We start from the raw sequence: 12509 nt of genomic DNA, 5'->3' as shown, positions 1-12509 counted from the left end.
TTTCGGTGTGTGTGTGTGATTATTTTTTATTTTTTTTTTAATTTTAATTAGGTTGCAACACGTTTGTACGTGCTAAAAGTCACATGTATGAAAGGAAAATCATTGCAGGCAGACTCAAAAGGCAGTCTGTGCCTAATTACCTCTACCTTTATCGCCGAAGGTTAACTTCAGTAGCACCACCCCCTCCACTCTACCAGACCCCTTCCCCATCCTAAAAGTCACGCTCTCATATCGCGCATAAATCACACAGTTCTTCTCTGCAACACATTCGCACTGGGCAATTTGTCAAATGTAGGCAAGAACAACAAAAACAGCTACCCAATTTTCCTCATGCTCATCCTTGTGTGTGTCTGTGTGTGTGTGTGTGTGTTCGTGTGTGTGTGTGTAGCCGTGATTAACATAAACTCAACCGCAATAACCACTGACTGGCTGGCTGGCTGGCTGGCTGGTTGGTTGGAAGGGAACTGGAAACTTTGTTAATAATGTTTCTCGGAATCGAGCATCAATCTGTCCACCTGTCCTACTGTCCCACTGTCCGTGCGTCCGTCCATTTGTCTGTCTGAGGCTGGTCCTCCTTTTTTGACTGCCGAACCTTCGACCCATACATATACGCATTTTGTAAAAAATGTACTCTCGGCTAAATAAATACGTTGAAGATGACATATGATTTGACATTTGCCCGAAAGATAAAACTGTCTGAAAACAAATATTTCCGCTTATATGTACAATTTACGTGAGTGTGTGTGTGTGTGTGTGTGTGTGTGTGTGTGTGTGTGTGTGTGTGTGTGTAGCTCTGACAAGCTTAGGAAATGGAAACGATATTCTTAGCCCATTGCTCTGTTTATTTAAGGCTCTGGTTTGCTTCGTCATTATGAAGGACATCATTCAACCAGTTGAGCTTCAGCTGAGTAGAGAGTTGAGTTAAGTTTTTCCTGGCCGTCAAGAAATTCTTTTCGTTCGTAATTTGTACACACACACACCTCCTTTCTCCCCTGCCCTAATCTCGTTCCAAGCCCGCCGGAGACAGGAGCTTCAGCTACTTATGCAAATAAACATAGGGTGTGTGGTGTTGTGGGCGTCATTGGCATGGGTTGGGCGGGCCTTTTGGGGGCGTGCCATTTGAGGCGTGTGGCCGCTGACAAAATATGCCCGGGTCTTGACTTTCCCCTTGCTCACTCTCATATGGAGCAGCATATGGAAATACGATATTCTTAATTAATTTACGCTTTTATTGCTGTTCTTCTTGCCAGTCAGCACTTGGCTCCCCAGCTTATTATGCACTGCGGTTGTAGATATCGGAGCCCATATCAAAGCGAGCGTATGTCAGAGGTCAAATGCGGGTAAAAAAAGAAGTAAATCAAATGGTCGTTAGCACCTCGAACATGAGAACATGGTTTCCAGTTAGATAATTGGAACAAAAGCCTCATGTGGCATATTTTTATAGCAATAGCTGTCATAGTTTTTCATCAAATTCAATTTTGGATGAATAACAAAATCCAATTACCACCAGCTGATATTATACGATTAATATTAATCAGATAAGAAAATAATTTATTGTCGAAGTTTAAGTTTATAAGACGATTTTTTGCATTACCAATTGTGTTTTTTACAGAATAATCAATATGTTTAATAAACCACATCTTATGTTTCTAAAATATGTTTAAAAGAAAATCAATTTCTGATTTTGGCCGGTGCAACAAATTCTGACTTCAACTTCGTCAATCTTATCGCTTACTTCGGTGCAATTTTCAAATTTGAATTTAAATTAAATGTGGTGCTGCCAAACCAAGAAAGATTGTCTTAGTGATGCCAGACTACACAAAAAAGGTCTAGCGATGCAAGTAAAAAGCTGACTGTTATAAGAAAAAAAGAAATTATACACTCAAAAGCTAAATGTCATGGCAGTAACAATTACGCAGCACTGAACTAAAATACTGGGAATTCACACGTGAAATACGATCTAAGCAAATACGACATAAAAAAAGTTTGGAGAATTTCGATTTTCATCAGCATTGTTATTTAAATTTTTTAATGCCAGTTGGCAGCGTTGTGCAATGGTGCTGATACATTTGCAAAAGAAATATCGTGTCGTCCAATGTCAATTCAGCCTTCGACAAGGTCCTGATACGATTCTTAACCTTATTCAGAATTTCACACTCGGGCGGCGTAAATGTTTCCACAATCTGCAATATAAATTTAATTATTGCATTTAAAATCATTTGATTTCTCTAATCGAAATAAAGTGAATACCTCAGCAATGTAGTCATCGGAGTCACCGCGTTCCTTCATAGTCTCAACTATGCTGTCCAATCTTTGGGACTTTTCAATTAATCCCTTGTGCTCATTTTTCTCAAAATTTGATCGACGGATTGTGTTGTAAAGCGACTTGTAGCAATTATCTAGCAACATTCTCACCGTCTACAAAATCAAAAGCTATTTAAATAAACTGAGTTTTGAATTTGTTAATTTGCGTACATCTTTTTCTTTGATTTGGAAGAGATAGAAAGCCTTTGCTGGTCCACTGCCTCCTCCGCCGGGTTTCTTGATAACCTTCACGTGAATGAATTGCTCTTGGAACAGATTGTAGGCAAGAGACTTGGCCTCTTTGGCGGGTATCATGGCCTCCTTTTGCAGATCCTCCTGCTCGATATACTTCTTAAATCTAATCACCCGGAATATGCGGGTCGCCTTCGAGCCAAATCGTTCGGTTATCACCGACTCCACGCAGGCGAAAGCCAGCGATTCGAATGCATGCTCCATGTCTATCACATATTGGCCACCTCCCATGTCGCCAACTCTGCGCAGAAAACCAAGCGAATCATCCGCTGTAAAAGGTTAAATGGATTCTGTTAAAGGATGCTGTATGTGGCTTAAGTTGCTTACTTATCAAGCTTATGTACTGATCCAAGTACTTCATCAAGTCCAGATTATTCGACTTTCGCTCAATTGCCTGCTTGATCTCCACAAATGTTATGTGATTTGAGGCCTTCTGCAAAACGGATGAAATTGTAAGTTAATTTTAATGATAATTTAAAGACTTACTCGCTGCCACGGATCTGTGGTTTTGTAGATGAGGCTTAGAATAAAACTAAAGCACTCGGCGGCAGTTTCACCCAACTTGCGCTCGATGGCAAGTTTCATGATATCGTCCCGAAATTCCTGATGGAAGCGATCAAAGTTGAGGCTCCAAACGATGCCCCCATCTGTGGCACTTGCAATTGTGGCGTCGCCTTTGCGTATCTGCGCCAACAGCTGCAGATCAATGTTTGGCGGCACAAAGAAATCGCACTCGTTGCTCAAGAACTTAGGCACACAGTCATCCTGTTCGTCGCCCGTTACCAGCTCAGGTGTTTTAATGATATAATGATCGGCGATCATCTGTATAAATGTTGTCCGATAAGTTTCCGCACTCTCCGCCTTATTGTCACCATCAGAAAGACACTTGAGCAAGCAACTGGTTGCCGTCTCCGAACCCGAATTGAGCAACTCTTCCGCAATGGACGCACCAACATTGCCATACTTGGTCTGCACAAGATGTATATAGCTAATGAATATACATATATTAATATCGGATTAGTTGTGCTTTTCTCAATGAAGTCTTTTTCACTCACCGGGAATATCGAAGCAGGCAAATGACATCTTCCCGCTTGAGTGAATACTCGGGCAGAAACTGATTACTCTTCGATGGCTCAAATCTGACCAGCCGGAATTTGATGAGCACCGCCAGAGCGAGTGCCACTTCCTTGCGTGCTAATTGCGTGGTGCTCACAATTTGCGACAATGTGCGCGTGGTGGCTGAGAACAGGCAATCGGCAACCGCCTGCACCACTTGGCCAAAGCATTGCTCCAGTATGGAGGAGCACAGGTGCGCATAGTCGGCAGACATTATCGACAGCAATCGACGGCAATCAACGTCTAACCACTTTTCACTTAGCTTAAGATCAAATAATATAAATAATAACAAATCAGCCGGTCACATCGAGCACGACTCGCCACGCGATATATCGATAACTAATTTGCAGCATCGCTCGGAATTAATCGATATTTGCAAGTATATCATTGCGCAGCAAAATATTTATACAATTAATAAATATAGAACGGCTGGCAGGGCTTTTCCTACAAAAATCTATTCTGAAAAAGTGCCCTATAAATTGCCCATGCCACGGAGAGCTACGTTTAAGTCCATGGGTAAAGCAGCAAGCGGCCGTTATCAACAATACGCACGTCCATTTATTATAGTATCTAACGAATCTGATTTTTACATGGATCTGGCATCAGAACTAGCGCGATCGAGTTTCTAGATAATAATCAACATCCTAATTGCAGGTTAGAAATTGCGTCAGATAAGATAAGGAGACAATTATTCATTTCATATGTTGTATTTCACCAGTTATTCCCCTCCACCGACTGTACATATCCAATCGGTGTTGTCATGTCCGACACGGAGGACCCATCTGATTATATTCAGAGCAGGGCGCTCGATGAATTCCGAGTGAATTGGCAACGTGAGCTGCATGTGCAAGCAGAACCTCCGCAGGCGCCATCAGTGGATCAGCAGGAGTTGCAGGGGCACCCGCTGCATGTACATGACAATATTGAGGCTCAAGCCAGGGCGGAGAGTTTCTATCGCACTGCCGTTGAGCTGGAGCAGCGTGGCAAAGTCTACGACGCACTGGCCTTCTATCGCAAGGCCACTCAGATTGTACCTGATATTGAGTTCAAGTTCTACGAGCAGCAAAAATTGAAGAACGATGTCTACAAAAAGTACCACCAGCTGCCCAGCGATTTCAGCAAGCAACTCGATCTGGCAGACCCCAATGCCGAGAAGGACGCCGAGCCGATCGATGGCCTATACGAAAAGTTTCAGCGTGATCTTTGCTGCGAGGAGATCTACGGTGGCAAGATCGTCTTAAATAGTCGCGATGCAAGCATTTTGACAACCGGCAACAATCTGCACATCTCTGATCTGCCGCCCGAGATTCTGATTCATATACTGCGCTGGGTGGTGTCCTCACAGCTGGACATGCGCTCCCTGGAGCAGTTCTCGGCTGTGTGCAAAGGTTTCTATGTGTATGGACGCGACGAGGAGCTCTGGCGTTTGGCCTGCGCAAAGTAAGTGAAACACCAAAGATTTGTAGCATTTGCTGATTTTGTCGTTTCTCTTGCAGCGTCTGGGGTCACAATTTGGGCACGTTGGATGCCAAGGATGGCTATGAGACGTGGCGCGACATGTTCATACGACGCGAGCGGGTCCTTTTCAGCGGCTGCTACATTAGCAAAACCACTTATTTACGCATGGGCGAGAACAGTTTCCAGGACCAGTTCTATCGCCCCTTGCAGCTGGTCGAATACTATCGCTATATCCGTTTCTTGCCCGACGGAAAGGTGCTCATGATGACCAGTGCCGATGAGCCGGCACAGGGTGTGACCAAACTGAAGCAACTCTACAATACACGGCCGGATGTGCTGCGGGGTCGCTATCGTCTCTTTGGCAGCACTGTGACGCTCATGCTGCAAAAGTCGCAGGCAAGCCGGCCAGCGGCGGCACAGCGTCATCGACGTGGCAGCATCATGCCCGGCGACGAGGAGGGCAACCACACACATTATGTCATCGAGATGCGTATCATGAACTCGCCTAAGCGGCGATTTGCCCAACTGATCTGGTCGAACTACTCCTTGGTGCAGAAGCGCAATAAGGTGGAGACGAGCTCCGAGTTCGATTTGACGGCGGCAAGGTATCCACCGTTGTGGTTCTCGTCGGTGAGGAGCTATCACCTGGATGCGGATGCGCCATTGGCTTAATCTACCCCTTAGTTGCACACATAATGCATAATGTGAATAAAAAAAATAAAACAGATTGCATAGCGTTTCTCTAATTAAAAAGTTTTTAGTGTGAGTGGAAATAACGAGTCTTTAGCAAGTATGCATTATTAATATTTAGCATTTGCTGTCTAAAAGCGTACAACGTTCTTAACAACTAGAGCATAAAATCATCCTAGGATAAGTGAGAAAGCTTTGCTTTTCATTCTCTAAGTTACATAATTGCAATTTGCGATCAAAATATTATTTGTTTTTGTTGTTGTTTTGGGACTGCAAGAGATCCTTAGAAGCTACTGCAGCAGGCTGAAGTTGATCTATGTTTCAGACTGCACAACAACGTGCTCATAGCGCATCTGGTCGGGTGTATCCCAGCAGCTCTTTAGGCAAGTGAAAACTAAGACGTTGCCGTATTCGATTGGCGCATTGCAGGAATTCTGTTGGAATCGCAGCTTGGGAATAAGCGTTGGCAACAGCTGCACCTCACAAATAGTATCACCCTTGCAGTTCTGACACTTTGGCAGCGGCTCGTTTAGTGGCGCCACCAACAGCGGATGTGCATCACGCGAGTATCTAATACACAAAAGTATAAATATTATTCCCTCGAGTACACAACATTACTTTGCTTGCCATACGCACCTCAGAATCTGTCCGGGATTTTGTTGGATGGTTGTGATGAAGTTGTGAAACACCAAATCCCCGTGGGCGGGTAACGCTTTCTCGTAAGTCTCCTGCTCATCGGCTGCTTCGTTGCCACCACCACCGCCAGCAGCAGCAGCAGCGGCTGATGCGACAGGCGAACGAGATGGATTCTCATCCTGCAGCTTGTACTCTTGGTACAAGTCGCGTATGTGATCCATGGACAGCAAGCCACCATAGTTCTCATAATCATCCTGCTTGGCATTCGCTTCAACATCCACTGCAATGTAAATTGACCTGAGAGTCAGATCTTTGATCTGGGACAGTGGTCCCAGAGTGGCCGGCAACGAGGTGTGCTTCAGCAACGCAATCAGATCTCGCTCCGGTTTCTTTGGGGTGTCGACCAGAACAACATCCGTCTCGGATCCCTCAATTTCGGCACAAATAATCGCTGTGGCAGCTGCGCCTGCTCCATCTGCACTGGCTGTTGGCACAACTGCCGCTGCACAATTCGCATTGGGATCCTCGCCAGCTTTCTCCGGTGAATTCATATCGATTTGACCAAAGCCGCTGACCAAATCATTCTCAACTGAGGTGCTCTCATCGTCATCATCATCATTCTCGCCGACCACCTTGCCGATATCGTGACCCGCTGTGTCCGATGATCCCTCGAAATCATCGTCAGGCTGGACATATTGCAAGGCACTTGGCCTCACATTGCCATTGCGCTCGTTCTGCTCATCGTCGGCAGTGAGATCCATGGCCTCGTCAACGATCTCCGGTTCGCCCCAGCCCCAATCGTCGGCTCCACTGCACCAGTTCACCTTTGGCAATCCGCTCGACTTGTGCTTCTTCTTGTTGTTTTGCTTGTTGGTGGCCAACTTCGGTGACTGCTCACTGATGACATCAAACTGATTGTCCAGATGCTGGGTGCGCACACACACCCAACTCTTCTGATTCGGCGAGCAGGCCGGGCTCACGCAGGCAAACACATACAGATTGCGATGGAACTGCGAACGATCCAAAGGAGCATACATCTGCACAATCAAGGGACGCACCATGCCGCACAGTGGGCATGCGGGGACGGTCACTTCATGTCGCGGCCAATTCTACATGTAAAAAAATCAATTTCAATTATCTGCCATCTCAGTTATTCGCCGAGCACATATGCATATATATGTATGTGTGTGTGTGCAGCATTTACATATGTAAGCGTGCATGTATGAGTGCTAGTGATGCATGAAATTTGCATACCAATGAGAAGGACATAAGTCTGACATAATTAAATATCAAATTAAATATTCTTTTATATTACATATTACATAAAAATCGCATATTACAATTTGTCATATACGCATGTAAGTATGTTTATATACATATATACATATATATGTATTCACTGTCACCGATATTTGCAAATTCCTGTCACAGGAATCTCTATCTCTATCTCGCTTCTACTTACTGGAGTACCACCGATTTTGTTTGTGCTGCTATTCAGATATGCAGCCTGTTTGGCTGTAATTTCTTCATCGTCATAGCCTAAGTACACCGTTGACTTATTCTTTGCCATTTTTTCATCTTTTCAATAGCTCTGTTTCTCTGATTCCTCCTCCACACGCGCTGCGAGCTTGCTGTCCAGCGTTTTGGCTCTTATCGATACAGCAAGAGTGGCATGTCATCGATAAGTCCAGGCCCAACTGACATCGATAAATAAAACGGAAAAAATGCGCTTAAGCTGAACAATAACGTCTGATTTGCACATTTTTAATAATTACTTTGTCTAGCTAAGCAATGCATAGATCTGTGTGAAAATAATTGTTAAATTGTGTAACCTCATTATTTTGTATGTGGCTAAGCAACAGTTGTTTTGACATTGCAATTGTCAAAGGGAAGCTTTCACAAATACTTATACACACAAATAGGATGTGGGGGAAAGCTTTCGAGTCCTTTCAGGTATATTTGCTTCCGTGATAGTTATTCCTATAAAAACAGTACAAATGCTCGAATAGTCAGTGCAAAAATATTTCAAAATTAACCGTAGTCTGTGCCGCACGGCACCAGTACAATATACTATTAAAAAATCTATCATATTTTTTTAAAAATAATTAAATTCAATTTGAACTTAAAATAAAAATTAGTTTTTCTTAATATTAGTCGATTTTAACTATAACAAAGTGCTTAAGTAATAACTTAAACCACTGATGCAATTGACGCAACATTTGTTTAGTTGCTTCTGCTGCGAAGAGTAATTCGAGTTCTCGGTCAACAAAATAGTCATTGTCCTGTGAAAAATCGATTAAATTCTTACAGTGGTACACTCTCTTTGCTGTCAAATTATGAGCTTTCGTACTCAAGTTCAATACAAATCGAACGCAATATTAATATGAACGCAATTATTTCATCTAGGCACTGCAATTGAGGTTTATGTAAAATTGATAAAAAGGAACGTTGATTTAAAATCGAAGTCACGCATGAACCAACATGATTGTTACATCTGGTGTGGATAGCACTGCTTCATTAGGTACGTACTCAATGTCACTTTCCGTTTGTTGTTTACGGGGTGACACACGGACAGACGGACGGACGGACGGGCGGAGTGGTATGGTGGGGTCGGCCTGAAAAGCACACGACACTTTTAATTGAATGTTATTTGATATGATGAAAATGGATTCCGAAGTGAACTTAATATGTATCTTGATTGTTGCAGGTACGGTTGAGGTGACCACTCTTTTGGGTGCCTTTTTTGGTGTATTAGTGCTGCTCCTCCTGCTGTTCCTGTACATAAGTCGCAGGTGCTGTTTTCATCATCGCCATGGCATCAACTGTTGTGACGAGCGTCACTTGGCGGCCAAATGTGTACAAAAGATTAGTAAGTATTACACTTATATCAGACATAGATTAATCAATTAAATACAGTGTGTCATTCAGCACGCAAACGTCGATATGAGAACACCAGCTCCGACTCCGAGGAGGATATGCTGCGACGCCTGCGCTGGCATCAGCAGAACAACAACCTTCTGCCCCCCAATGGGAAATTAGTCGGCTATGGAATGGGCAGCGAGCAAATGAACCCATTGACAGGCCACAGCTTCAATTATCATCAGCAGGCTGACCTGCAAAGGGTCACAGTGACCCGTGACCCTTTGGCAATTGCTGAACGGGGCAAGGTCGGTATACCCTCATCCCACAGCGAGTGCAGCTCCAATGACTCCATCGAGGCGTCTGTCGACAGTCACACTGGCATTTTGACAGGCGAGAGCCGAGGTAAGCATTTAAGTGACTCGACTGTAATTCAAATTGATATTTATCCAATTTGTTCACAGCAGTTCCGATGTCATCGCTGAGAAGCTCCTATGCCAAGTCACAAAAATATCAGCACAAGGTTGATGTGTTGCCACAGAAGTCCGAAAAGGATAGGGATAGCGTGGTGGTGGTGCCAATTACTAGCATACAGCAGCAAAATAACAACAATATTAGCACCGCAAATAATAACTGCAATCATAGCAACAGCAGCAGCAGCAACATCAACAGCAACAACCCGAACAACAACAACAACCCCAACAACAACGATGATGTAATTACACTTATCAAGTTCCATATAAAACTATAATTTATTCAGATCAGTTGCCCATTTTGGAATGTTTATTGACGTTTTTATTTTTGTTAAAGTTAAATACTTTTAAATTTAATATCTTCAGCAATATCGTATAATTTTAACTTATCTATTTCGGCTTCGACAAACAATATGAATAATGAATAATAGACTTTTATTTTGTATTTTGGTGACATATTAATAATGATGATGTCAATATTGGCTTTCAGGAACCCCTTTTTGATACCAGTGATTTGCGATCGATCAAGTCAGATGATATTCCGGTCAGCGATTCAAAAATCACAGCTCCACGTGGGCCCATTGAACTGGAGATGTCCTTGCTGTATGATGCACCCATGCGTAAGATGACGGTGCATGTGATGCAGGCGAGAAGTCTGCCACCGCTGGCAAATGGCCAGCAGACGCATACCCAGGTGAGACATAATTGACTTCAGCTTTTATAGCTAAAGATCACTGATTCCATTCCGCTTGGCCAGGTGCGCATGTTAATGCTGCCGAATAAGAAGCAAAAGCACAAAACCAAGATACGCAGTGGTGAGAATCCACAGTATATGGAGAGTTTTCTGCTGCATCGTGTCAATCCCGAGGATGTGAACAACATGGGTCTGCGAGTCCGTCTTTATGGTTGCGAACGGCTGCGCAAGGAGCGCCTTATTGGCGAGGCGTATGTGAGTTTCGCAACTGTCGATTTGGAGCTAGAGACTAATCTGTGGCTGCCACTGGAGCCGCGCAACACATCTTCACTTTTGGGATCAACAAGCGACCTGCTGAGCCTGGCCAGATCAGACAGTGCCGGCTCCACATCCTCCATGCAGCATGGAGGTGTCTCGGAGCTACTTTTGGGTCTAAGCTATAACGGAGTGACGGGTCGCCTCAGTGTCGAAATTATCAAGGGCAGCCAGTTCCGCAGCCTGACACTGAATAAGGCGCCGGACACATACGTGAAGCTGTGCATGGTCAGCAGCATTGGTCAGGAGATTTCGCGAGCAAAAACGTCCATCCGCAGGGGGCCGAATCCGCTGTTTAAGGAGACCTTCGCGTTTCAAGTGGCGCTGTTCCAGCTGAACGATGTCACGCTGATGATCTCAGTGTATGCCAAGAGGCACATGAAGAAGAACGAGATGGTCGGTTGGTTTAGCCTGGGTCTAAACTCATCCGGACCGGAGGAATGTGCGCATTGGGCAGATGTGTGCGAAATGCCCAAGGGTGAGATTCTGGCGCGATGGCACGTTTTGGTTGATTCCTGATTCGAACAGTTGGGCCAGTCCTCAGGACGCAGCAGTAAAGCGCTCAAGAAACTGGGCTTTGCTGCGTTCAAGGACAGGTCCAAGGATAAAACCCGTAAGGAGATGGACGAGGTTCAATTCCCTGCAGACAATGCGGTTGCAGTGGATATTGAGCCGGGATTGGAGCTTGATTTTGTCTAAAACTGAACCGAAAGGTCCACTATTAACTTGATGATTGGTTTTTTAATGGAACACACAAAAAAATTTTTAGTACATTGATCGTACATTGTGTTCCCAACATTTTTGGAAAATCTGGGAGTTTTAATAACCAGATATGAGCCCACAATGGGTTAAAAAAAAAAAAGCAACAAAATATTTGTAATTTGGAAACGAATCAGATTTGGCACACATTTTTTATAGAATGTGAGGAGGAAAACAGAACTAAAACAAAAGAAAACAATTACCTAGAATACTAAAATTTTGTACGCAACTGCATATGCATAACTTATTACTAAAAATTTGAACTTTATAATTGTTTGTGATAACGAATATGATATGAAAAGAAGAAGGCCGAAAGAACAGTGACATGTAAGCATCTAAGTACATGTACAATTTTTGTAGTTACTATTTCTCTGCATCTCAACAACAAATATTTAACCGCAAAGGTTTATTGATGGTCTAACCAGACTAGCACTTTTTTATTAACATAAATAAGAAATTCCAAAAACAAAAATAATTATATACATGCATAAATAGCATTGTTAACCATGTGTTAACTAGAACACTTGGATTTGTGATAATGATGATCCGATATGCCGAAAATTGTTATACAAGAAAATACAATCACGGCCAGAACGATGACTCTTGTTACCAGTTCCGTATCACATTTCGAGGTGTCCTGTTAAACGTACTCCAAATAATAATAGCAACAACAGCAACAATTGTAGCCAACGCATACCATATACAGAGCCACAAAGAAATTCTTGAAGTTTTTTAACAAGAATACAATGAGCATTGTTCCAGTTTTTTATATGTGAATATAATAAATACCAGTACCTTAGGATTCAAATTATATACGCACAAAAATCTATTGTACAACTGAGTGAAAGTTGAGAGGCAGATCAAGTTGAAGAATGAAATTGGATATCCAGCACCATTTAGACATATTTAATAAAGGTTGCTTGGGAATTATATAAGCGACAAAAACAACATTA

General features: G+C 43.2%; 4 protein-coding genes across 5 annotated transcripts; 2 read left to right on the top strand and 2 right to left on the bottom strand.

Annotated features, from left to right (window-relative positions):
* Positions 1–1994: 1994 nt before the first annotated feature.
* Positions 1995–4020, bottom strand: LOC6564322 (DNA-directed RNA polymerase III subunit RPC3). The gene is made up of 6 exons (XM_001989865.2): positions 3612–4020; positions 3043–3544; positions 2884–2989; positions 2476–2825; positions 2251–2418; positions 1995–2183 (listed from the first exon to the last, which is right to left on the bottom strand). The coding sequence occupies exons 1-6, from the start codon at positions 3884–3886 to the stop codon at positions 2016–2018; spliced, it is 1569 nt and encodes a 522-aa protein (XP_001989901.1). The 5' UTR covers positions 3887–4020; the 3' UTR covers positions 1995–2015.
* A 2-nt stretch (positions 4021–4022) lies between these two features.
* On the top strand, positions 4023–5857 carry LOC6564323 (F-box only protein 9). 2 transcript variants are annotated; one of them, XM_032736820.2, is made up of 4 exons: positions 4102–4188; positions 4279–4326; positions 4391–5112; positions 5169–5857. In XM_032736820.2, the coding sequence occupies exons 3-4, from the start codon at positions 4433–4435 to the stop codon at positions 5800–5802; spliced, it is 1314 nt and encodes a 437-aa protein (XP_032592711.1). In that variant the 5' UTR covers positions 4102–4188; positions 4279–4326; positions 4391–4432; the 3' UTR covers positions 5803–5857. The 2 variants fall into 2 exon arrangements, with proteins under 2 accessions (XP_001989902.1, XP_032592711.1); XM_001989866.2 differs by having other exon boundaries at positions 4023–4326.
* Positions 5858–5862: 5 nt separating this feature from the next.
* LOC6564324 (programmed cell death protein 2-like) lies at positions 5863–8109 on the bottom strand. The gene is made up of 3 exons (XM_001989867.2): positions 7919–8109; positions 6457–7565; positions 5863–6390 (listed from the first exon to the last, which is right to left on the bottom strand). Exons 1-3 carry the CDS (start codon positions 8024–8026, stop codon positions 6135–6137), a joined length of 1473 nt encoding a protein of 490 aa, XP_001989903.1. The 5' UTR covers positions 8027–8109; the 3' UTR covers positions 5863–6134.
* Positions 8110–8837: 728 nt separating this feature from the next.
* Positions 8838–11574, top strand: LOC6564325 (synaptotagmin-14). The gene is made up of 6 exons (XM_001989868.2): positions 8838–8977; positions 9164–9325; positions 9385–9720; positions 9780–10030; positions 10279–10482; positions 10546–11574. Exons 1-6 carry the CDS (start codon positions 8938–8940, stop codon positions 11314–11316), a joined length of 1764 nt encoding a protein of 587 aa, XP_001989904.1. The 5' UTR covers positions 8838–8937; the 3' UTR covers positions 11317–11574.
* The last annotated feature ends 935 nt before the right edge of the window (positions 11575–12509 follow it).

Source organism: Drosophila grimshawi, unplaced genomic scaffold (assembly GCF_018153295.1).
Source record: "Drosophila grimshawi isolate 15287-2541.00 unplaced genomic scaffold, ASM1815329v1 contig_311, whole genome shotgun sequence".
NCBI classification, from domain to species: domain Eukaryota; kingdom Metazoa; phylum Arthropoda; class Insecta; order Diptera; family Drosophilidae; genus Drosophila; species Drosophila grimshawi.
The sequence above is the reverse complement of the archived record's forward strand: the minus strand, read 5'-3'. Positions and strand labels throughout refer to the sequence as shown.